Source organism: Macadamia integrifolia, chromosome 11, assembly GCF_013358625.1.
Source record: "Macadamia integrifolia cultivar HAES 741 chromosome 11, SCU_Mint_v3, whole genome shotgun sequence".
In the NCBI taxonomy this organism is placed as follows: domain Eukaryota; kingdom Viridiplantae; phylum Streptophyta; class Magnoliopsida; order Proteales; family Proteaceae; genus Macadamia; species Macadamia integrifolia.
In genome coordinates, this window is record NC_056567.1 from 11,305,903 (window position 1) to 11,332,151 (window position 26,249).

Below are 26,249 nucleotides of genomic sequence, written 5' to 3' on the forward strand. Positions count from 1 at the left end.
CTTCTGCCACCCATGTCTTTCTTCACTCATTGGAGGATGAGCTTCATGTTGATGCATTGATTTGGCCTAGGTTTCATTTCTATTAATGTTTTTTTAGTAAGATTTTAGGTCTTCCTTCCCCTGCTGATGGCAATGCCGAAGGTGGGGGTAGTATCGAGCATATCATTCATGACCTAGGTTGTATTCTATTTCCTTTTTTATTTATAATATATGATATCTTTTTAGCGAAAAAAATGGTCCTTCCACGTTACGCCAAAGCAGATTTTTCCCATATGGGAATAGAGAAGGGGCATTGAAGGAAGATATGCTCGATACTCTCTTCAGCCTTAACACAAAGATTACAGATAAAAACCAATTGAACACCTTTGCTTCTTACCATCTCATCTGTAGAGAGCTTGCAATGCACCAAATGCCACCCAAAAGTATAGTATCTTGGAGGTAAGTTTTTCTGCCAAATCAAAGAGGCCCAATGCACCTTAGGCGATTCCCTTCTGATGTCCTCCCAAGCTAACATCATAGAGAAATTCCCCATAGGCGATAGGGACCAAACACGCATGTCCTGCATTTGCATAATGGGCAATTTAATCTCCTTGATCTGATTAAAAATATTTCTAAGGAGAGGAGAGTTTACCTCTAGAAGGATCCCTTTCCTCTCTCTAATAAAATCTCCCACCTTTGTCGAAGTAGAAAGGGAGCTGAAATTTTTTAGATTCACCTTCTCCATGATAGATTTTGGCTCCCACCATTTGTCCTTCCAAAATTTCGTAACCTGGCCATTCCCAATAATCCATCTCTCCTATCTCCCATAAAGCTCCACATCTTCCTGACTCCTGTTGCAATAGAAGAGGGATGACACTCTCTAAGAGTCCTTCCATCCTTTTTGACAAATCAGGCTCTGGGAAAAGAAGCAGCAGAAGATTTTATTCATTTTTCATTCTCCAGACCAATTTGCCTAGTATGGCCATGTTCGAATCTCTTAGCCTTCTTATCCCCATGCCCCCTTCTTCCTTTCAGGCTTGCATAGAGAGTCTCACTTAACAGTAATCAATCTTATTGTTTCCACCTCCCCATTCCAAATAAAATTCCGCATCCATCTCTCCATCATTGCAATAAGAGACGAAGGCTACCAGTATACTAAAAAACTGTGGGTAGGCATTTCTGAAATAACTGATTTTACCAACTACTCTTTCTTTACTCTCCCCTTGAAAATTTCCACACCGAGATATCTTATAGGAAAGTTACTCATCGGGATGCTTAGGGTTTTAGAGATACTTTGCTTTTTGTTGAGAGAAATTCTCCCCATTAAAAGCTTACTTTTCTGTAAGATGATACGTTGTCCAGAATATTCTTGATACTCAATTAAAAAATCTCTTAAATTCCTAACATACCTCATTGAAGCATTAGTGAAAATGAAGATGTCATCTGTGAAGAGAATGTGACCAGGGATAGGGGCACCTCTTGGACCCTGAATCGGCTTCAACTTATTCATTTGAATCAAAGACTTCAGCCCCTTAGATAGCACTTCTTCGGCAATAATGAAGAGCACTAGAGAGATAAGGTCTCCTTGTCTCAAACCTCGCTCCACTCCAAAGTACCCCTGCGGACCACCATTAACCCTAATAGATATCTTAGTAGAAATCAATATTTGATGCAGCCATGTAACCCACTTCTTAGAAAATCCAAATTTACACAGCACCTGAAAAAGGAAAGGCCACATAATTGTGTCATAAGCTTTATTTATGTCTATTTTAAGGCCAAGACCATCCCTTCCTGTTGTAGCAAACATCATATTACCAAGCTCTGATGCCAGACTAATATTAGAGTATATCATCTTCCCTTTATGAAAGACACCCTGTTCTTCTGAAATCAATCTTAGGAGAATTTTATAGCCTCATTGACATCACATTTGATATAATCTTGCAATAAAAGTTCCCCATGCATAGAAGACGAAATTTATCCAAAGAAGAAGCACCATCCACTTTTGGAATAAGTACCAAAAAACTATTATTTACCCCTTGGGTCATATGACTAGAGCTAAAGAAATATCGGGCAACATTGCATACCTCCCTCTCCACAATATGTTAGCACTTTCTAAAGAAAGCTCCTATGAAACCATATGGCCCTGGAGAACTCTCTAGATAAATCTTCCACACCGCCTTTTTTATCTTTGCATCACCCGGGATAGAGTCCAGGTAGAAGATGTCTCTCTGATGAAGCACCATGGGAATATTATCTAACAGCTCCACATGTTCCACAGTTAGGATAGCTTTATGGAATTCCTCGTAGAAATGCACAATGTATTCTCCCAGTTGATCACTACCTTCCACCATAGAAGCATCTTGCTTCTTGAGGCATCTGATGGTATTTTTGAGTCTTCTCATTTTTGTAGACAAATGAAAAAACTTGGAATTCCTATCCCCCTACTTCATCCGCCTAATTTTGGCCTTTTTTGCCCAAAGTTTTTCATGGTAGTCCAAGGTTTTAATCAGGGCAGTCTTTGCGTTAGCTTCCAAAGAAAACAAGTGGTCATCTAAGCCATTGGCTTCAATATTCTGCTTCACCTACATCAAATTTTCCTTTGCCTCTACTAGAGCTCTCTCAATATTTGGAAAAGCGGACCTTGCCTGGCTTCTCGAAGCCCTTTTTAATCTCTTCAATCTGAGCATGAGGCAAAAAAATCAGATTCCCAGATATCCATTCACCCTAAGAATCCACAACCACATTATCAAACTCCATATTGGTGGAACCGAAAAGGGCAGTTATGAGGACACTGAGCCAAGTCAGAGGAGTTCATAATTGGGGCATGATCCGAGGCAATTCTAGAGAGGACCCTTTTGGGAGCAGTCTTGAAATTGAGTAATCCATTCATCGTTACGAAAGCTCCTATCCAACACTGCACACATATTATCTCTGCGATGGTTATTGGACCAAGTCAACTTCCTTCCAGTAGATGGCACCTTAGCCATTGTACACACATCAACCATGGCACCAAATTCAGCTGCCGAACCCATGCTAAAATTACATGGGTCCCTCTTCTCATGAGATTGCAGAGTCGCATTAAAATCACCTATTATTACCCAAGGGGTAGGAGTCTGAGGAAAATCGGCAACCAAATTCATCCACAAAGCTCATCTTTTAGCAGTTAAGCTACTCGAATGAAAGAACGAAATCTAAGCCACTATTGAATTCCACACAAGGGAAGTCGAAATATGCTGCTCAAACTTCGAAATCACCACAAGAATATGCAAATTCGTCTTCCATATGATCCACAAGTTTGGGACTTTCCCTACTCAATTATTGTGGATAAAGTCACTACAAAAACCCAATTTATTAAAAAATAAATTAGGAAAAGCACTCACATTGACCATGGGCTCACAATGCATAGGAGGTCAAGCTCCTTCTCTTTACTAAAATTTCGTAAGGCATTTTTTTCAGCCGCCTTCTTCATTCCTCTGATATTCTAGAAGAAGAGCTTCATAAGCTTCATAAAATCACTTCTTGTGCAAGGTTTGATGAACAGACTTAGCAATCTGCTCCCTCTCTGTAATAATAGCTTTCTCCTTTTTTACTGCCATCTCCTCTACGTAACTCATAGCATTATCGATATCATCCAACTCCTAATGATGCACTATAGCCTGTCCTCTGACCAATTGGGTTTGAGAAAACCCCGATAAAATATGCTCAGCTCCCTCCAATCCATAACCATGACCATTTCTTCCTCCTCTAGCCAATCCACAGCCTCCATTGTATTTGACTTTCCATCGAGGTCTTAAAGTTCAAGCAACCTGTGTCTCCCTCAACCTTTTGGAATCAGCCCGAAGCATAGTAGGAATTTCCTCTCTCTAGTCACCATCGTCCAGAGATTCCTGAGATTCTTCATCAGATAGGATGGTATTATGGTCCGCCCCGTATTCACCCCCAGCAAATGGGTTATCCACCATAATCAATTGCTGACCAACCAGTCGTTGCTGTGGTTTGAATTAGGTCATTGTAAGGAATATTCCTATAATTAGAGATATTCTCTTGGCATAAATCGACCACAAGGTCGCCCTCGACATGGCAAGTCCTATCGTCCTTCCTAGTTTCCATAACCATATGGGAGAGATCTTCTCCTACCATTCTGGGACTCCTCTCATGGCTAGGGCTGCCAGTATTACCAGCCGACCCTTCTTCCCCAACTCTAGCAAGGCTAGCACCCTCATGATCAGCGCCTCTTCTCTCCTCCCTCTTCCCTCTGCATTGGTTGGACTAGTGTCCTAATTTTTTAAAGAGGCTACAACAGGTAATATCATCCTCATACACCACATGCTGCTTGAACCAGAAGAGAAATATTCGTACCAGGTTGCTTTTGCTCCACCTGAATCTCCTCTACCCTGGAACCACCCAACTCCACCTCTACAAGGACCCTGGCATAGTTGCCCATCATCCTGTTCAAGGTTCTACAATCCAGGGCCCTGCGACTTTTGCTATAGTCAGAAGGATTTTTCATGCGAGTACTCCATCGGGAGTTCTGGAAATCAGACCCAAACCAATTTAGTTTGAGTGTGATTATCATGAATATTGAACTCTGGTCTCCACCTCTGAAAGTGGATCACCTGGCTTCTCACCTTTATTCGTTCTCTCCTCCATACCGATGACATATCCCCCTCCAATTCAAAGTGAAAAAGGATGAATCTTTTCCCTAGAGGAGCCAGGTTTACCTTCCCCTTCAAGTTCCATGATACTGCGTAGTCTTTTCGGATGTCTTCCATAGATACAAATCTGAAATTCACCTTTCCGATCAGGGAAAAAGAGAACTTTTGAAGCTTCTCTTCATAGGCCTCTTGTGGTATCACCACCTTGGTCAGAGCCCCAGCGTGGATTGGGTCTAGAAGATACTCCACAGCCGGCAGCACCTTCTTTGTGACAAATGCATATGATCTGTGACCTTCAATTCCTCCTACAGGTCCTCCTTCCCTCACCTCCTCCTCCTCCAATGGCCTTTCCTCCTCTATCAACCATCCTTCGGATTCACCAGCTCTAGCTGATTCAACCTCAGGTAAAGGGCCATCCTAATTAATGTGTGTAGCTCGCTAGAAATCAGTGATAAGCCGTTGTTTGCCCCTATCCAACAGTCGGCCTCTGTCAGGATCGAGCATCTTCAGCTTGGTCGTAAGTCTCTCCTCTACCCTCTACTCTCTCTCCCATACCAATCCATAGTGAATTTAGGGTGGCGTAAGAATTCATCGCCTAAGAGAAGTTAATAAAGCATGCCTAAGCAAGCTGGTTTGGCAGGTGAAACGTGAAGACTCTATGAGTAATTTTTTTCCAGAGCAAGATTTGTAAATCTAGATTTTAATGGATTTGTTATTCAGCAAGTGCAAAAAATAAATTATTTATTAAATTTATTAGTGGGTAGACTGGGTAAGGGGATCCTTGATCAAGCCACCTCATTCCACCATAGAGAAGGATCAAATGGTAAATCTAACAATTGGACACCTAGGAGATAGTCTAAATAAACTAACGTCATAAATTTCATATCCAAATTCAATAATTTAGGTCACATATAATGTCATACCTCCCCTATATGTCCTTGCATCCACTCAATAGCTCCTTACACCCATATCAAATCCATAGATTATTCAATAATCTATTTCACCACAAGGCCTAATCTGTTTGGCTGAAATTTGACATGTGAGTAGGGAACTTTGGGATCTACTGGTCCAAAAAATGCTATCTCTATCCAATATACCACATAGAAAAAATATGATTGAGCTTGATTTGAAATTTTAATTATGAAAAATGGAAGTAGCAATAAAATTACCTGGTACCAGATGCATATCACAATCAATGGAATAAAAATTATTAACATTTTCCATGCAACTTGTGACATCACTGCAATAGTTCCCAAGAATTCTATGACTGATATAATAAGATCTTCAATTTGACTTGGAATAGAGGTATCAATTGCACTTTGATCTATGGATACCTGTATATAGAAATAGATTTTATTTAGAACTTAAAATTATATTGTGATCAAACAAGATAACTTGGATACCAAGAGTAAATAAGCATATTTACTAACCCGATTTAGAATCCGTCCACTTGGAGTAGAATCAAAAAATGATAAGGGAGCACGAAAAATGCATGAATGCATTTTGCTAAAGAACAAAGTAGATGTCTTATATCCAACAGTTACAATCAGCATGGATCTTATAAGTACACAAAGAGTGCTTCCAAGGATCAAAGTAACATAAACAAAGATGATAGTAGAACGTCTATTATGAGGTCTCACATCCTCTGAAACAGGAGTAACCAACATCATCCAGTAATTACTGACTATTTGGAAAATCTCAACAAGAGTTTGTGCCAGCAATATAAATGGTACAAAAGCCCCTCTATATGTTGCAGTAGCGTACTTCCAGTAGACCGAAAAACTAACTCCATCCTTTTCTCTCTTTTCTTCTTGAATAAGTTGCCCTTCTGACCCAACGAATTCTTTTGCTTTATTATTTTTTGGTTCCTTTTCCTCATCATCTTGAATAGACTTCTCTCTACTCAACATATTGCCATCTTCCTCACTATTAATTAAGTTATCCAAAGCAACCCTATGCTTGATATTATTAAGGTTTGCCAAAGCTTTCTTATGTGAACCCACTAATTCCATAAAGTCAGTTCCTGAACTAAGGATTTCTTTGTATTTTCCTGCTTGAGCAATTTTTCCATCTCTCATAACCTATCAAATGAGAAGGTAAATAATCATTCTCAAAGAAGGTTCAGAGACTTGAATTCAAGAAGAAAGATAGAATATTCTCACCAATATAAGATCAGCAGAAGATAAAAACTCTACTTGGTGAGTAACATAAATTACTGTTTTTGTATTCAAAATTCCTAGCAAGCACTCCTGTCACAAAAGTTCAGATGTGCACATTTAGGCACTCAAAAAAGAATTTTGGTCACTTAAGACACAAATAATTATAATATCATAACAATAAGAAACATCAAACCATATATTTTATGCCAGAACATTCATTGCTCAATATCATGTGTCTATATCCCTTGTTTAGTTAGACAACCATGATTTCAATCTTCCAAATAAGTTTTTGGTGAATAAAATTTTGATGCAAGCAATGATATTTTAACTTCACGTCAATTTCACCAAGGAAAACATTGGAAGTAGAGGTCAAAGAATAACTACCTTAAATAGATGAGTTCCTGTGTGAGCATCCACAGCACTAAACGGATCATCAAACAGATAAATATCAGCATCATGGTACAAAGCACGTGCAATCTGAATCCTTTGTTTCTGCCCACCACTTAGGTTGATTCCCCTCTCCCCTATGATAGTCTGGTCCCCAAATGGGCATAATTCTAGGTCCTTGTTTAGTGAACATGCTTCAAGGATTATCTGGTACCTTTCCTTGTCCATCTGTTTACCAAACAATATATTATCTACTATCTTTCCACTTTGTATCCAAGGTGATTGTGCGACATAGGCCTTTGTCCCATTAAACTTAATGATTCCAGAGATCTTTGGCACTTCCCCTAATAAGCATGAAAGTAGGCTTGATTTTCCTGATCCAATAATACCACAAACAGCCACTCTCATACCATGGTACACTTGAAAATTAAGATTTTTTAATGTAAAACTAGGAGAAGAAAGGTCCCAAGAGAAATTTCCATTGACTATCTCAACTGCAACCTCGACACCATCTCTTGGACGTTTTTGTATCATATTTAGATGAAGATCATCGAGACAAAGATATGAGGCTATCCTGTCAAGGGAAACTTTAGCCTGAACTACCATAGAGATTGTGTTTGGGAGACTATAAATGGGCCATTGTAATATCTCAAATGTTGCAAGAGCTGATAGAATGTTCCCCGATCCTAACGGGATCCCCATTAGCGTACAAAATCCAAAAGTAACCATGGATACAAATAGGGGAGCACAAGAGAATACGAAGGAATTAATAGCTGATGCAGTATAAAGTAATTTTTTTAACCATCTTGCTTCAATGTTCCTAAGCTCAATTATCTTAGCCAAGAACTTCATATCCCAGCCATGGAGCTTGAGAATTCTCATATTTCTTAGAGCCTCAGATGTCACTTTCATCCTTCGATCTTTTGAATCCATCAATTTTTCTTGAAATGTTTCTTGTAGTTTTCCTAGTGGAACATTCAATAACATCAAAATCATTGTGGCAAAAAAAGCTACAAGAGAAGCAAGCCCGACGCTCTTATACAAGATCAACAATGCTAGAATAAGTTGAAGAGGCACCTTCCATATATTATGCAATGACCAACTAAAAAATCCAATCCTTTCAACATCAACACTCATCAAATTAATGTTCTCCCCACTAGTGTGGCCCTGCTTTGATTGGCTTGAAAGCTTGAGAGACTTCTCATAGATTACTGAGAACAAGGCAGCACGGACCCTGATTGCCATATTTCATAATTGGAAGAATAAGTGCCTCTCTGAGAAGCATCTCATGATCTTTGAAAGAAAGAAAATAAACACTAGTTCACAGCCTTTATATTTTAGTTGTTGAGGGCTATTGATATACTGAACAAATGTCTTAATAAGATATGGTCCAACAAAAGAAGTCAATGTGCATATCAAGGATAATAAACCTGTCCATAGAATTTCTTTCCACGTTGAGAAAAGCAATGCTTCCGCCAGCTTGAGTATGCTTACCTTACCATCATCATTACCATTAGATTCAAGTTTATTTTTAAAATGAGAAAATACCACATTGGCACTATGACAATTGGCGAGCTGAGGAACATCTTCAAGATCTAGTGTTTTTTTATACCCAAGTGCAAGCAGGGGTCCCATCCATGAGAAAGTAAAAATGCTAAGAAAACTAGCATTTGCATAAGGAGTTACACCCTCTCCACTGGTTCTTGATCCTTGTCCATCATCACCACTATTTCCACTAGAACCATTTTTCAAAAGTGGCTCCAATATATCAGAGTCTTCATCTTCGCGTCCCCTCCAAAATAAGTCAGCATAACAAAGTAACAAACTAGCAATAATGGATACAATGTCAGAGACCCATAGCAGGAAGTATGACGATGAATGTTTCCAATATAAACCAAGATGCACAACAAGATAGGAACAAGACATCAGGAAGTAGAAGGTGCACCAATTCTTCAGTAGAATAGGGAACTTGTGTTCATTCAAACAGGAAAACAGGGTGTGAAAGTAAGCAGAGATTACAATCCAAGTGAGTGTTCTTAATGCAAAATCCAATTGGGCAACAATCTTTAGATTAGACCAGCCATGTCTATCTACAGAGAGGTAGTTCAACACACATAGGAGAACATCACAAAATGATAGACCCATGCAAGACATAAGGGCTAATAAATAGAACAAGTATGTATTCTTCGATATTGGTTTTGAACTTTGAGGGCAATGAATTGTGTGTCTCTTGCAAGACCAAGAAATGCATAACAATAATAACAAAATTAGATGTGAAGAAGCAGAAAACCCGTGCATGAAAATGGTTGCAGAAGATTGTAAAAAGGATATCCAGATTTTCATATCTTTCTTTGATTCTTCAAAAGTATCCATGTTTCCAAAAAAAAATTCTTTTGTTTATAATTTGCTGGCTCATTCATGCAGCTTCAATAGAAATCCTATTAGCTTTACCACATTCTCATTGATGCAAGCCCATTTGCAAAAATGTTATGGAAACTCCAGCATTTAATAACAACCATTTCCAGCTTATTGTTCCATAAAGACTTTGATGAACATTGAAGTCTGAAAATCACCCTTAGATGCACTTGAACCTATTAATGACCAGACAAAAAAATATGTTTAAAAATATATAAAGAGCAAGAGAATTAATATAATTTTCACAGAAAAATCAAGAATGGAAGAAGTTGCAGTTTTGTATGAAAGAACCCTATTGCATGTGTATTTCCAAAAATAATGCAACCATAGAACATTAGAAAATATGTAATATGTGAAAGAACTGCCAAACGGTTACATGCAGTAGCCTTTCTACAACAAACATTTCCATACCATTGATGGAAACTTGAAGATCATCGAATACGAGGAGGGAAAATCCTAACAGTGCAATACTACGTCTAACCACACTCAACCTGATTTTATCTACAAAACAATAATTGGATTGAGTCATACGCCAAGTTAAGTGAATCATGTAAATACATCTCATATGATCAATACATTTTCTTTTTTCATATATAGTAAACACATTTTTGAGGCCATAGTTACACAATACTGCAATTAACCACACTCATTCTTCCCCTTTTTGCTGTGAAAAATGGAATTCCTTGGGCTCTAATGATTTTCTATATAAATTGTCATGCATCAGAAAGTTATTATATAAATGGATTTGGGAGGTTCTTGCACATATCGATAACTTAAAATCCACCCTCTTTTCCAGAGCTCTCACCTTGGAAAATCTCCTCCCTCCCCCTACCTAACCTTGATGATATTTCTCCATTGGATTTTGGATGGTGAGGAACTTTTTCTTGCATTAAAAATCTAGACACTCCTACATTTTTTATTTGGGCCAATTCTTAGGTTCACAATCTTAGAATTCTATTTTGGATAATATTTCTTGTGCTACAAACCCCCCTACTTATCAAGGCTTGTGATTCCATTATAGGAAATCAGTGGAATATTGGTCTGTTAAATTCCTTGTTGCCTCTGTCTTTAACTAACTCTGTTCTCCAGACCCCCATATCCCTCAAACAAAATCGATGGTGATGCCATATTTCTAAGGAGGGGTCTTTCACAACTAAACTAGCTGCCAAATTTCTCAAGACTAATCACTGACTAACTTTAACGAATGCTCAAACATATGTTCTTGCTCATCTCCTTGCTCATAGTGGTGGTGCTATTTTTGGAAAATCAATATGTACCTCAAGTTTAAGATCTCCCTCTGAAGAATTTCCCATGAAGGAATCCCTGCCAAAGACAATCTACATAAGTGGGTGGATATTGACCCAACTTTTATCATAACCATCATAAGTCTTTGTAGTAGGAGTGAAATAGGGCCAGGTTAGCCCGGGTTTCTTAAAACCCAAGCCTAACCCTATGTTACACTCATTCCCTAATCCGGTCAAATTTGAACTTTTGTATTAGGTCTCACACCGGATGTTGTCAGCTCCAATGACTTATAGTTGCCGCAGTCTACTATGGTGAAGGGAGGGATGACCTTACCTGCCAACACATTTTGTGCCTAAAGCACTGGAAGGGATTCAAACCTTCTAAGCCTAAATGGTGGGTGACCTAACACCTCCTCACTTGAATCCCCTCACATATTATAATTGGTCGAGAAGACCTTGCACACATTCCTAGGGAAACACATTAGTGATTAGCAAAAGGGGATAGAAGACTGGAAATTATAGCAACTGGGAAGGCCATTGGTAGTAATCCATCGGTAGTAACCCATCGGCAGTAACCCATCGGCAAGACCACCTCCATCCAGTGACCTCTTTCTGGTGGTCTTTATTATACTAAAATAGCTTAAATGCCCATGGGACCCACTATGTGCATCACACCAACTCCAACCATCCTCCCACACTATATGGCACATTTTCCCTTGACTTGCAAACCTTGTGAGTCCAAGGTGGTCGGTCTATGGGATTCATCCATCGTCTTAAACCGGTTTGGTCCCAAACTAGTGTGTAGGCAGTTAGGCCTAAAGCCACTATATAGGGGTGAAATGAGCACATTTCTAACAAGGACAAAACATGGGAGAGCGAGAGAATAAGGAAAAAGGGAAGGAGAAGAAAGAGAAGAAGAAGGAAGGAAGGGGAGAAGCTCCTAGCTACTTCGAGTGTTGCCGGTTGCCACTAAAGGTAAGCGTGTACCTTCCCCAATCCCATTTCCTTCCCATTTTTGTTTAGGTTGTTGGTAAACAATGGATTCATCAGATTGGAGGGGTACGCCTCAACCCCAATGAATTCCGGTAGTCGGGGTGGTGTGCATTTCACTCCCTCACATGTTTTCCGAGCTCAAAGTTAACTACGTAAGCTCCCGAGCCATTTTGATCAAATAGGGAGGTTAGGGTTTCAGCCATTAATTCACCTACATCATAAATAGATTAGTAGAAATGTAAATATTTTGGCTTAAATGAAAGGTGGGAAGACCCCCACAATCCGCACGGAACGATACCCAAAGATCGAGCTCAAGTCGACAAAGCCCCATGAAGTTGCTGAACATTGGGCAGGTCACTAGCAAAAGTCCATTGGCTGGAAAGTGCCCTTCTACTGACTTTTAGCAGGTGAATTTTTGAGGCCCTAATTGGCCTCTGTCTAGACCACCAACTGGACATAGTGTCCTTATGGTGACCTGTTGCCGGTGAGGTTACTAAAATGTCAAATATTACAGTTTTGATACTTTTTGGGGAAAAACATGTGGGACCCTGTGGATACTTTTGACACGTGTTAACACCCATTTACCCCTTGTAGCTAGGATAGAGACAATCCCAAATTGATGAGGCCTAGCGGGATTTGAATCGGGTATCAAACTTGGGAAATTTCACCCGTCTAGTCGATACACAAAGTGAGTGGTGGTCTTACTTTCTTTTAGAGTGTTTTAACCTTATAGAATTGTATACATGCTATAGCAATCGTGTTTAGTCAATTCAATTACATGTATGATATTTTGAATTGTATGTTGTGTTTTATTGAAATTGAACTGTATATATGATTTTGATTGTGTGACGAGATCTAGTGTGGTCAAGGTGGATTCTGGTATTATGATCACCTTATGGATGATTGCATCATGCATTGGCCGCACATTAGATTTTTCTATTGCTATAGATGTACGTTGTGGCCAATGGTAATTTTGATACTGTGTATGCCATGGTCATACTTGGAAATGGGTAGCCAGTGTGGCTAATGGTAATTTCGATACTGTATATACCATACTAAACTGTATGTATGCTAGATAAACTTAGACATGGATTCAATGTGGCTGATGGTGATTCTGGTATCGTATTTTAGGCTATATGTATCCTTATGAAAGGCTTGTAGCATACTGTGGTTAGGTCTCATTCCCTATGCTATGATCCCTTTATAATAGGGGTAACCAATTATGGTATATTCAATGAACTTTTCGGAGTGTCACCTTCGTGATACAATGTGATTGTTGTCGGAGGTAAAAATTAGTCCAACGTGGCTGATGGTAATCCTGATGTCATGACTGCCAAGAGGGGGTTATTAGGGGTTTGCTAGATGACCAATGGTTGCATTCCAAGATTGATAGGCTCCTAATCACGATTAGGGCTTGTATTGCTGAGTGACTGATGTATGATTTTCGGGACCAGAGATACAACCTAATGCATTGTAGTAGCTTGAAGCCGACTTAGTTGTATGATAGGTGGTAAAAGTAAAATGAATTGTATCATTCTTGCATCATGGTCTATATGTGTGTATTTGTATGAACCCCATCCCTCACTGAGCTATTGGAACTCACACCATATGCGTTTTGATTTTTAGATGATGATGCAGGTACAGTCACACTATTGGAAAGTGATACATCCTTTTTCTATGGCTGAGTATAGTGGCTATTGGTGAACTTTGGAGCCTGAGGAGTACGATCTCAACTGTGTTTGTGATGCTTGTGCATATACTGCACCCTAAGTCGAGAACAAAGCTGCCATTTTCTTGGTGTCGTATTTTTTTATGTTATTTTCTAGACTACTATACTTATGTTTTGGTAAATGGGGTGAAGCATAAACTAGTTTGCATTAGTTCTTCCCCAATTGTTTTATATTAGTTTACTTATAGTTGTACTCTGATTCCATTGCTATAACTTTAGATGGTTTAGTTATGTTATGATTATGATGATTAATGTACTGCTATCAGAGATCTTGGTAGAGATATAAGACGTGTAAGCATCTTATTCACATTGCTGGTATCCTAGAGGGAGCGGGATGTAACATCTCACATCCCTTTAATTGGGCCCAATCCTAGCCCAACCCTGCCAAGGTCTGGAAAAAATCAACCCTAACCCGCCCTCAGGACGAACCGGATTGGGTCGGGCTCTTACATCTATCCCACTTTTTTTGTTTTTCTATCATATATCTATGCCAAATGAGATATCATTCCAATGAATTTTTAAAATCAAAAGTGGATGATAGATTTATACTTTATAATATATTATGTTTAAAAATGTGAGCGGACTGTGCATGTAGCATTATAATATATTATATTATAACCTATGTTACAATGCATGTATATATTATAATAATATGTACAACCAATGAAGTACAAGCAATATATATATATATATATATATATTAAACATTTATATAATTAGGGTTAGAAGTTAGGATTGGGTTGGCCCCAACCCGGCCCGACCCAACACTGACCCAGGGTTGGTGTGTTTCAACCCTAACCCGCCTTTAGTGTTAGAAAACTTAGCCCAAGCGCTATTCGGGCTCTGAGCGGGTTAGGGTGGGTTCGGATTCTCAAGGGCAAATTTACACCCTACTTTATCACATGTTCTCCTTGAATGCAATTTTTCTAGAAGAGTTTAGGCTTCCAGCCCTTTGGGACTCAAACCTAATATTTTTTCTTTTCCCTCTTTTAACATTTTACTCAAGTATTTCTTCAATTTCAATGATATTCATAGAAATAAATTGTTTTTTTTTTCCTCTCCAATTTTAATGATTATATGTTATTTTGTTTAGAAACATAGAAACCAAGTAATTTTTTGTCTTGAAAAATCAAACCCACATGTCATTTTAAAACAGGTTGAATTATGGATTACTAATGGATATTCTGATATATTTGTGGCACCTGAGCTGATTATCTACTTTTCAACCTACCAATGCTCTCCCTTCTCCCCTCTACTACAAGATGATTCTTGTTGTTATAGGGACTTTTGATCATACAACTAATATTTCTGGATGGGTTGTTGCTATTTTATATAAAGGCAAAAATATCTTATTTAAGGCTAATTATTTGATGATAGGAAAAGATGGTGAGGCCACTACAAGGGGACTTCTATCTGAGTTGAGGAAGGCTAAAGAGAAGATATGGAAGGTGAACGAAATCTAGAGCGATGATGACTTATCTCAGTTTTTGGATGAAACTTTTGACACTAACAAACATTTTTTGCCTTGGATAACAATACCCCTCCACATGAAATTGAAGTTTTTTTTTTTGATCCACCTAACTTTTTATTAAAAACTAACAACTACCTTGTCTTGGTGATAAAAAATATTGGCAAAGAGGCAATGACTAGGAAACATTTAGTACACAATATGGATATTCTGTACAAACATTAACTACTCTGTGTAGTTGTTCTCAGTATTGATTTTTGTTTTGATATGGAATTCAAAAGAAAAAAAAAAAGAAAAGAAAAAAAACAACACTCAACCTGATTGTATCTATATATTAGTCAGCAATTGAATAATTCTTTGAGTGAAGTGACTCATGTCAATCCAATTCATAAGATCAATACAAATTCATAAATTGAGTACAGTAATCACATTTTTGAGATGCTAATTATATTTCAATACTCTAAACTATGACAATTATGTAAGATGACTATTAAAACTCTACAGCATGTGTAATTTTTAGATTTCCTTGTAATAAGTTAAGCATAAAGTAAAGACTATCACATCCGACAATAATAGAACCCATGATGTAACAGATGGAAGCCACTTGAAGGCCCTAAATTGTCCAAATGATTTCTAACAGTCGCCACAATCAGATATCAATTCAGAACATATACATGCCACAATTAATTATGTAACAACAGCAAAGTTAAGGCCAAACGATTAGTTATGTAATACAATAAAGCCAGAAAACTTACGACCACACTGTATTACTTATCTAAATTCTTAGGAACTAAACAATCAAATCATGTGATAAAGCTTTTTATTTTTTATTTTATTTTATTTTATTTTATTTTATTTTTATTTTATTTTTATTTATTTTTTTTTTTTTTTTGCTAGGGAGGATTACTAGGCCTTCGGCCTGACTATTTCCCCACTTCTAGTTGGCCCTTTAATCACTGGATCAGGTCATTAGCAGGATTAATCGGAATGTCAAAATCAATCCTATTGTGAGTGGCCCCAAAGGTGCTGCCATGGTGATTTAAACACATGTGAGATGCTTTGTGAGGCACTTTATCCATGAATATCCCTCAATGGACCAACCCCTTTGGGTTAAATGATAGTTTCTCATAATTATCTAGTTTGGAGGGTGGAGGGGGGAGGGGAGGAGAATTCAAACAATTAAACCATACCCATTGTAGCCTTAACGGTTATTTATTGTGGTTGCAACATTTGAATCAAGGTTCAAGGCTCAGTGGAGGAGTAGAAAGAAGTAAAACAACTAAAATGAACCTTATTTAAGCATCTCGTTGACCATAAAAGAACTCAAATCTTCATCAACAAAGTAGGGTAAAAATGTGTTTGTCTGAAAGAAAAATATAAAATAAATTGCTTGACATAAATTGTTAGCTAAACAACAGAAAATTTGTAGGATTAGGAAAAACAAAATTATTTGTTGAAGCATAGAATACGTTTACTACTTTATTAAAGGAAGGAGGTTCCTACAATTTTCCATGGTATGTGTAGTCAGTTTTTTTCTTAATCTTGTAATTCCAAAAGCACCTTCATACATTAGAGAAAGCATGTCCTTTATTAAAAAATAATAATAATTATAAACAACATCATTCTAATTCCTTGAAGATTAGCAATCAGATATACTTATTCCCTTCCCAACTACCTTAACCATGTGACTTTCCCTTTCCCATTTGCAATGCTCTCTCTCTCTCTCTCTCCTTTTGTCATGTGCAATACAATACATGTAGACTTCTAGCGTTGTCATGGGCCAATAGGAGCACTAGTATAAGCATCAATAGGGATAGGATTTTCACTTTTTATGAAGGGTAGAGTGGTCATTTCGCCCCGCTATATGTGGGTGTATGGCCACAAACCTCTCAACCGGGAGAAGTAACATGATTCACAAGTTGAGTAGGTCAACCTTAAGAAATGATCAAGAATCTACTACGGGGAGTATCAATGCAATTTTATAGGAAGGCTTTCATGTTACTACTCTTATAAATGAAAGGGATTGATAAATTTGATAAAAAAAAATTTAATTATCTGATTCAATTTCTAAGGTTTCGCTTCATCCAAATTTGATGAATAGTTCTAGATCAATCTGCCCAATTTCTAAGATTTCGCTTTATCTAAATGTTGATTCTTGGTGTCATTTTCATTCCTATAAAGTTTCAGCCTTTCTATAGTAAACCAATTTCCAAGTTTATTTGATGATCCCAAAACCTTGTCTTAGTTAAAGTTGCAAAACCTTAATCCTGCTTTATAAAAAGGATGGAGAGAGAGAGAGATGCACCTTGATGGAAAAACTTCAAACATTCTAGTTTCTTCATGCACTTGTTCAATGAACCAAAGATTTTTTCCCCTGCACCTCTTCAAACAGCAAAGATGTGTTGTTGGTGAGCACAAGGATCGTATCTTGTATCTTGTATCTTGTTGCAAAGGAAATGGGCGTGTTTGACAGTTTTGACTTGGCCTCATAGTTCCCGACTTCCTAAGAAATAGGAAAGTGGTGGTTCATATCCTCTGGAATGCATGCACCTCTTGAGAAATAGCAAAGTTGTCCTCTGGAAACGAGCATTCTTGGGGATTGCAGATGTCCAAAAATATTCAAATACATTTTAAGTACTTTAACAGCTAAAACGCTGAGAAAAGGGATCATTCGTGGACATAATGACCATAGGAGACTGATTTGAAAATTTCTTTTTTTCCAAGTTGGTACTTAGCCCGTGGAAAAACCCACTCCATGGAACACACTTATCAAGTGGCATTCTATATGGGAAATATATGGCTTCAACCCCTGTTCATAGCCAAAGAAAATGAATAATTTACCTTCTCCCCTGGGTTTACAAATATCCTCCTAAGTTTTGATATTTTCAAAAATACCCTTTAAGATTGCATTTCTTAGGCTGTAAGTAGGGGTTGCAGTTACTTGGTTGTAATCCAGGTAGCAGCCAAGTTTTGTATTGTATCTTTTATATGTGATACTCTTCACATGTCATCATGTCAGAAGAGGATTAAGTCATGATTGTTAGGAACTATTAGCACCTTTAGTTGAGTTCGTCGATCAAATTTGTTAAGTTTATTGATTTTTGCATTAGCTAAACTTGTGAGCTCCATAAATGATTCGATATCATGAATCACGCAACTTTTTTTCTTTGTTGGAAAAAGATCCAAACATTTTTTGTTTCTTTAGTAAAGGAAAAAGGGTGCTCCATGGTAATGATTATAGCCTCCCAAGCCGAAGCCTCCATACGATAAGCAACACTTTCGTAGGACCAATGAACGATAGTAGGGTATGTCAATTCGAACCCACAACCAGCTGAAGAAAGAGGGAAAAAGGCAGGGTAAGGAGAAAGAGAGATCCTGGAGTCCGACTCCATTTAGCAAATTCAATCTTGAAGATCCTGGGTAAGGTCTTTTGCTCCCATGCCTTTCTTGGTTGGACCAACCCAACCAGCAATTTCCTTCTTCCTGAGTTCGGAAGCAAGACCAAGTCTCTATTTTTTATTTCAGGAGTTTCATGGCTGCAATCTCCTTCCGATGGAGACATGACGCACCACAAAAAATTGCTCCTTCAACTATTCAAGGCCCTTTGTTTCTCTCACTATGTCTATCATCCTCACCATCAATTTTTTTTATCCATCTAATAATCAGCAGTAGTATATTAATGTAAATGAAAGATGTACAAGATTAGGTACATGCATTCCCAAACTGAAAAAATAAAAACACAACCTCTTGATCATCCCTCACCCTATTGCCATCAATAAAGGAAATAGGAAGGCCCTAAAAAATGACATTTTTTTTTTTTTTCTAACGATGGGTATCCAGGCCTTGAGCCTGACTATTTCCATGGACCCATACTGACTCTACAACCGCATGGATCAGGTCATACGGGGGTTGAATGAGAACCATTCAACTTTCACTGCACTAAACATCCTTGTGTGAGTGGCCTAAGAGATGTCAAGTGGGAGTCGAACTTAGGACGTCCGAGTTTATGGCTCACACTAAAAAATGACTTATCGATCCACCTTTGGCATAGTCATCAACAGAACTACAAACCATCAAAATTGAAATGATAAATTAGTCTAAGAATCGTAATCCAGGTTCACCTAAACATCCTAAATCACATCTGAAACCACATAGCTTGGCTGGTCTACCCATACATTGGACAACAAAGCAGCTGCAACTTTCTTTTCTAACATATCAGCCACCGAATTGGCTTCCTTGAAACGATGTGTTAAAATTAAAAAACTTAAAATAAAAAAAAAATAAATAAATAATTAAGAAAAAACAAACAAACTTACGCTATAGAGCCACTCTTGGAGGAATAACCACGGAGTGGACTAATAAAGGTGACCACAACCATTGAATCGCATTCAACTCATACGTTAGAAATCCCCATCTCCTTTGCCATTCTTAAACCAATAAGGAAAGCTTGAAAGTTGTCTAAATCCCAAGGAACTTTGCAAAAAAGCCTCTAGACACCCCATGTGAGTCTTTGAAAATCCCTCCTGCACCTGCAAAACCCAAAAACCTGCAGCAGGCTTTATATCCAGCTGAAGAAGGCAAGAAAGAAACTTCAAACCAACTAGATGCAATCAGACCATCCAACGATTTATTTTTGCAAGACATGAAAACAGCAGCCTTCTTGATATCTTGTTTAACTACAACAGCCTTTACCTTCAAACCTCCCATGATTACGCTCCAACCAAATCGTCAGTTGGAAGCCTGTTATTTACCCTAAAAGAGAATGGTGTGGCTACAGATACTTTGCCCAAACCACAGATTAAACCAAGGAGGCTTACAACTTTGCCAAATTACACCATATGCTGAGTTCACCGAAAAAACCCATGTGGTGGAGGCTTTCCATAGTATCTTGTCAATCACATTAGATTCTGAAATTTAAATTCCAGGGCAGCAGCAAATTTTATCTCTTAGCACAGAAGATGACATCATGTTTGTTTCATCTCTTCCCAACCCATCATTTCACAACCACAGCGTAAACAGTCTCGGCAAGTAATTTGGCTTTGATTAATAGTTTAATTCACCGTTCATTGGTGGCTATATTAAGTAGGACAGTCCAGATTACTGAGAAGGGGAAAATGGATCATCATTATTCTCCAAAGATTCAAATTCAATCAAGGAAAAGAGTAATTTCTAATTATCACAATCAACGTGGTAAGAAAAAGCAGGCCAATTCCAGCATCCATAAACACAGTTAGAAAGCCACGCAATTATCACCAAGGAAACAAGAGGATCTTTACTCCTTTTTTGTTATTATTATTATTTTTTTTTTTTGGGTAAGAACGAGGATCTCTACACCACAGTTAACAAGGCCGCAACCCAAAGATTTTAACAATTGATGCCTGATAACCCAAAATAACCAAGATAACCTAGATGAGAGATGGTGAGAATTTGGGTGTACAAATGTCATTAAAAGAGGGAAAAAAGAGAGACAAAGAAGGCACAAGGAGTTTATAAGTGATTCGGCAATTTGCTTGTGTCCACTCCCAAGTGATAGTACCACACTTGACATTTGCTTTTGGGGGAGGGGGCGATTTCATAAGAGTCACTCACATATAGGAAATCTCTATAAAAAGAAGGGGGAAAGAAATAATAGTTACAATGACAAGCATCCATTCTTTTTCCATTTTTAACAAACATCCATTCCAGGATATGGAACCCTTGTTCATGTACTTGTTAAGTTGAAATACCTCTTTTTCACACAATCTTGGCTACATATCTTGGAAAATTACAAATTATGGAAAGAACAGGCTTTAATTCTTTTAACTCCAAATACCAATTGGGTTCATCTTAATGATGACAATATCAGGACCTTATTGGGTTCTTGAAAAGCTAATTTGAGGTTCAATCACAAATTATCAAGTGTGTACAAGTACTAAAATCGCACTTGGGATGCCAATGGATGTTTAGTCTGCTGCCACCATTGTACTGCTTAAACCCAGCTGAAAAGCTAGGGAATGTCCATGAACCATTCTGAACACATCTCAATTACACAGGCTGACTAGGTTGCTCAATTATTTCATGCCTTCGCAACAAATCTAAACCCATGACATCAAGTATAACATCAGTTTCCTACAATTATCTTACCTCCTGATGCTGCAGGTAGTGAGCCTTAAGCTAACTCTTCTCTTCTCCCATTGACCATGTAATGGAAGGATGACTCCTAGACTCTGCCAGAGATTCCTGTGCTGCATATTCTGCTCTTCTGCTCCTTGCAGCTTCGATCTGATCAGCAAGTGAAATTTCTTTTCGCAATTTTTCTCTCTGAATAAACTTTAGATCCCATTTTTCAGTAGCCGGCTGATGTCCTGTTGTTGTGTCCTCTTGACTACCAACTTGACTGTTTATTGACTTCCTTCTGTGAATCTGAGGTCCAACATGTACTAGCATTAGTAAAATACAGAGAGAAACAGATACACAGAATCAGAGTCCCTCCAACAAGGAAACATCCTAGGCCAGAAAATTCACATATCAGAATCTCCAGAGAGAACAAGATAAACAGAAAATCAAAATCTCATAACCGCCCTATCATACAGGTTCTATTGGGCAGGAGATTGAATTAGTACAGGTCCACAATCTCCAGAGAGAACAAGATAAACAGAAAGTCAAAATCTCATAACCGCCCTTTCATACAGGTTATATTGGGCAGGAGATTGAATTAGTACAAGTCCAGAAGAACTTTATTAACTAACTACTCTTCCTTTTCCTGAACGAGACTGAAATATAGTTCATAATGTTCGTCGACAGATAGGGTATATTTCTTGCCTAGGAAATCTGCCTCAGATGGGAAAATGGAAAAGAAGCCAAACCAAACACCAAACCACAACCCCCCCACCAAAAAAACGAAAGGGAAAAAAAAAAAGAGAAAAAAAGAAAACCAGGAGGGATGGGGAAGAGGTATTTTACATAATTCCAAGAAATTAGGGATGGGATCATGGGAACACTACCATGTTGGCTTACCTTTGCTAATACTGCTTTGAGTTTTATCTCCTTTGAAACAGCCAAGTCTTCTTTCTCTCCCATTGATTTATCAATCTTTCGCTTCGTTATTCCTTTAGGTTTCACTTTCTTTCCCTTCTTTTTTCTCTTCAGGGTAATCCTTGCCATCTTCTCAGCTTTTGCCTCAGCTGCATTTTCTCTTCTTAATTTTGCAAGCTCCTTTTCCCTTTCCTTGTCTGCAGCCCACTGAAGCTGTTTAACAGCAAGTTCAACTTTTATCTTGTCAAAGCTATCCCATTCTAGTTCATGTTGGTTGTTCCCACCTCTCCTGGCTGCTTCTGCTATGCTTAATGCCCATTTCAGATATAATTTCTCACCCTGTCTTTTCCATTTCAAGCGCTTTGCCCAAACCTGTCTCTGTGCATAGCCTATTCTTGCCTTGCTTTGCTCGCTAAAAGAGTGAACAGGGTTTGAGTTAGTAAGGTTCAGAAACTCATTTCAACCCCCTCCCCTTTAAAGTTAAAGGGTCGAAGTCACAAAGTCGCAATCCAGAATCAAGTTCCCTGATCATAAGAATGTGTCTCAGGCAGTGAAGCAGGTGAGTGTGGCAGTAATAATTTTGAGACTGCATGTCAGCACGAAGGAGAAGTGGGAGGTGCAAAGAAATACAGGAAATTTTGCAATCTGTAAAAGTGGTCCAGATGCTGGCAATAGCACTCTACTCATGTTCTGCTTAAAAGCACTATGCCACATAGCAAATTACATCCTTATTTCTAGGTCTTTGTTTAATTAAAGAGTGGGAGGAGGAACCATGACAGTCTGGCATAGGAAACACCAAGACACAGCCCCTGTTTTCAGGGAGGCAGGGGTGTCTTTTCACAGCCCCCCTGAAAACAGGGGCTTTGTCATTGCATTCCCTACACCAAACTGGCAGGGTTCTTTTTCCATTAAAATTTAGATTTAAATAGCATAAATGACAAGGAAGAACTGAGAGGTCTAATACAAGTTAATTAAAGCTGAGGTTTCTCTAAGAATGGACAATGTGGCCAGTCCAGTATGTATGTCCAGATGGACAGTATGTACAGACCGCACAATCACTCAGTTCCCTAACCAAAGAAACCTGGATAATCTGCATACAAAACCTTTTTCTGTACATGCCAGTCCAGCCAACATTGTGGGACAGATCCCGTGTTTGCCACATGGCAGCCTATGTGGTACCCAAAACACAGGCATATAGGCCCCACCTCACCCACTCATGTATAATATAGCACCAAGTCAACAGCAACAAAGACCAAGTCACTGATAAATGCAGAAACACAAGAAAATCAGCAAGGACATTTGTATGCCTGACCACGACAGGTGGCAAAACATGGCCAGACTCAGTTATGATTCTACTAATGAAGTATCAAGCAATTCAGGTAAGCTAGCCTTTAAGACTATTCTCACCAGATACTTAATCCCCCCCACCCCCCCCAATCCAAAAAAAAAAAAAAATGCAGGGGTGGTGAGAGACAAAAAGAATCTACTAGTATCATAGATTTGTCCACTGGGCTTGAAGAATAGAAGCATACGTATGAGCATGAGGGTACTCGGACATCTTCCTTCGGACCTGAAAATTAGATAAGAAAATATATAAGAAAATTTAGAGGGGAGAGAATAATTCATTTCATGAAAAGATAGAGACTATACTCACAGATCGATAATAACCATAAACATAATGAAAGGAAGAAGGCAAAATGAAACTTAAGAAGAAATATTCTTTCTTAACAATAATAGAAGTAGCGGCTATAGTACTAGTGACACTAGCGCAGTAATAGTAGTGAAATCATTTTGGGTCCTAACATTCCCCATTCCTAGGGAACCTTACTGATTCATAACCTGTCATGGTGCAGTACATGGTTAGGTCCATAACCCCCCCCCCCCCGGGGCACATCCATTTCACATGTAACATTTCATCCTAAAACATGTAAGTAAAGTGGCTCAAAGTTCAGTTGATAGTTCCCAAGAAAAATACAAAAATGCCAAAAGAGGTGAAAGTATAGATTTCACTAATCCGTAACTTTTTGAAACTTTCGGCTTGATTGTAGCCATTCCCTGCACACTTAGGGCTGAAATTTTACCAACAAGATGGGTGCAGGGGGTCCTCCATCACATGGACCACTCCAGTACCACCACATGACAGATTATCAACCATTATTGTTCCGTTCGCTATGGTGAACGAAATTTTTTTCTCTCTATTACCACAATAACAAGAACCAAAACATACATGTCATATAAAATATGACTATTTCAAATAGTTTCAATTATATCTCAAACAGTGTCTAACAAAAATCATGAAACCGATTGATTCTTACATGACTTCACCTTGGGGTCACTCAAAGCTTCTATAGTTTTCTGCTTGATCAGAGTGCGGGTTTCTGCAGGTAAATGACGGTAATTGAAGAATTAACTAAATAAACTGGTTTAAACTAATAAAGAAGCAAACCAAGGCTTTTACCTGCACTATGCTTCCGGCCTTTGTTCCAAGGAATTTTCCCTTTATTTGCTAACCCTATCTTTCTTCTTCTCCGTAATTCCTTATGATCCACATCACCAACCCCTTCATCAGAATCAGAATCACTATCACCTTCAACATCTTCAGAGATGGTCTGTTTCGGCAATAATCCCGTATCAGCTTCTGCCAGAAGGTTATGCCCAGCGTCAGATTTCTCTCCAGCGTTTATGTTGAGTTGTAATGTTCCAGCACAGTGCACAATTGGGAAGGAATTAGTGAATGTAACTGTACGACATGTGTTCTTCGAAAAAGCTATTTGGATATTTGATTGTAACATGGCTGGTTGCAAATGTGCACCATCGACCACATAAGTGTATATTGGCCCCAAATGGGTGTTGACAGCAAAACTAGGAGGTGAGCTCGGAACCAGAAATCTCCTGATAGAAAAATGCAGAAGTGTGATTTGGAGGAAATGACATTTCAGTACCAAATATTGTTCCTAAACACAATAATATGTTTCCATCATTCCACCGCCTAGATTATCCAACTCTAAAACATCTACTAAAATAAAACAGGACTACAAAAAGTAGTTTTTTCTCCCTTGGTAGAATATTCAAGTAAATGACAATATTTTTCTCAGACCCCATTATCTAGAAAATCTGATGTATAGATCTTGATAATTAAATTGACCTAAGGTTGCACAAACTGTTTCAGGAAACAAAGATACGGATCTTCATACTACGCCTACAATAAAATACAGTCCAACTTATGTTCATCTCAGTCTACCCAAGGAGAGGAAAAGGCACAAAGCATATCATTGGAAAGCTTGTTGGATGATTTACCGAATAATAATTAAAATAAATAAACTTGTTGGATGTTTATGCCAAGAGTAGCGAATGAAAATGAATGGTTATATTGTCAAACAGTGAATCAAACTTTGTAATCATCTCAATTTATACTAACTCCATTCTCCAACTATATCCTCTCTGTCATATTTTATTATACAGCGAGTACCACTTGCTTCAGTCTAAACACACTCGTACTCGGGAAGGTGTAGAGAGGACACAAAGACAGGAGCTGGCCAAAAATATCAAAGGGCAGGGATAATTCTCGACAGCTTTGCCTACTTTTGTGATTTCAGAAATAAAAGAAATTTCTCATCGAATCCAAACAATTTCAGAAACAAAAATGGTTAGCAGTATAATCACATTCAAATATATTCATCATACTCATATACCATTTTCCTAAAGGATATATAATAAAAGAAATTAAGAAAAAAAAAATTAAGGGTTACTTCACTAACCTGAAATTCTTATATAACTCTTGAAGCATTGAAGAAATATTTAAGCATACAACAGAGCAAGACTTTGAACAACAAAATTAGGGTAAGAAGATGAAAGGAGAGGAGAAAAAGAATGTAGATGAAAGTGTCGAGACTTACAGGTAAGATGGCATTTCAGAATCAGCGATGGGTCAGTTAACAAAATGATGAAGAGCTGCTGCCTCCTTGGCAATTAGACATTGAAGTTGTGGTTTACTAGAAAGTTCAGGCTCCCAAAAGCTGGGATGGGGGAACGTTTTAAACGTTTTTAGGTTTGGGAGATAAACTAGGTCCCTTGCACTTGCAGCGACAAAAGACCCTGGAGCCGTAGAGTTAGGGGAACTTGATTTTATTTATCCACGCGCCCCTTATGATGGACTTAGAGGTGCTGAGGTGGCATTACTCCGGTTGTCTGCTACTTAGACGGAGC

At 38.3% G+C, this 26,249-nt stretch overlaps 1 protein-coding gene and 1 pseudogene across 3 annotated transcripts; both read right to left on the reverse strand.

Annotated features, from left to right (window-relative positions):
• Positions 1–4,294: 4,294 nt before the first annotated feature.
• LOC122092912 lies at positions 4,295–19,736 on the reverse strand (annotated as a pseudogene).
• On the reverse strand, positions 19,098–26,167 carry LOC122092806. 3 transcript variants are annotated; one of them, XM_042663100.1, is made up of 7 exons: positions 25,940–26,167; positions 24,502–24,935; positions 24,369–24,421; positions 23,576–23,613; positions 22,026–22,455; positions 21,153–21,431; positions 19,098–19,558 (listed from the first exon to the last, which is right to left on the reverse strand). In XM_042663100.1, the coding sequence occupies exons 1-6, from the start codon at positions 25,951–25,953 to the stop codon at positions 21,183–21,185; spliced, it is 1,218 nt and encodes a 405-aa protein (XP_042519034.1). In that variant the 5' UTR covers positions 25,954–26,167; the 3' UTR covers positions 19,098–19,558; positions 21,153–21,182. The 3 variants fall into 3 exon arrangements, with proteins under 3 accessions (XP_042519034.1, XP_042519033.1, XP_042519032.1); XM_042663099.1 differs by having other exon boundaries at positions 19,098–19,575; XM_042663098.1 differs by lacking the exon at positions 19,098–19,558 and having other exon boundaries at positions 20,953–21,431; positions 25,940–26,165.
• Positions 26,168–26,249: the final 82 nt, after the last annotated feature.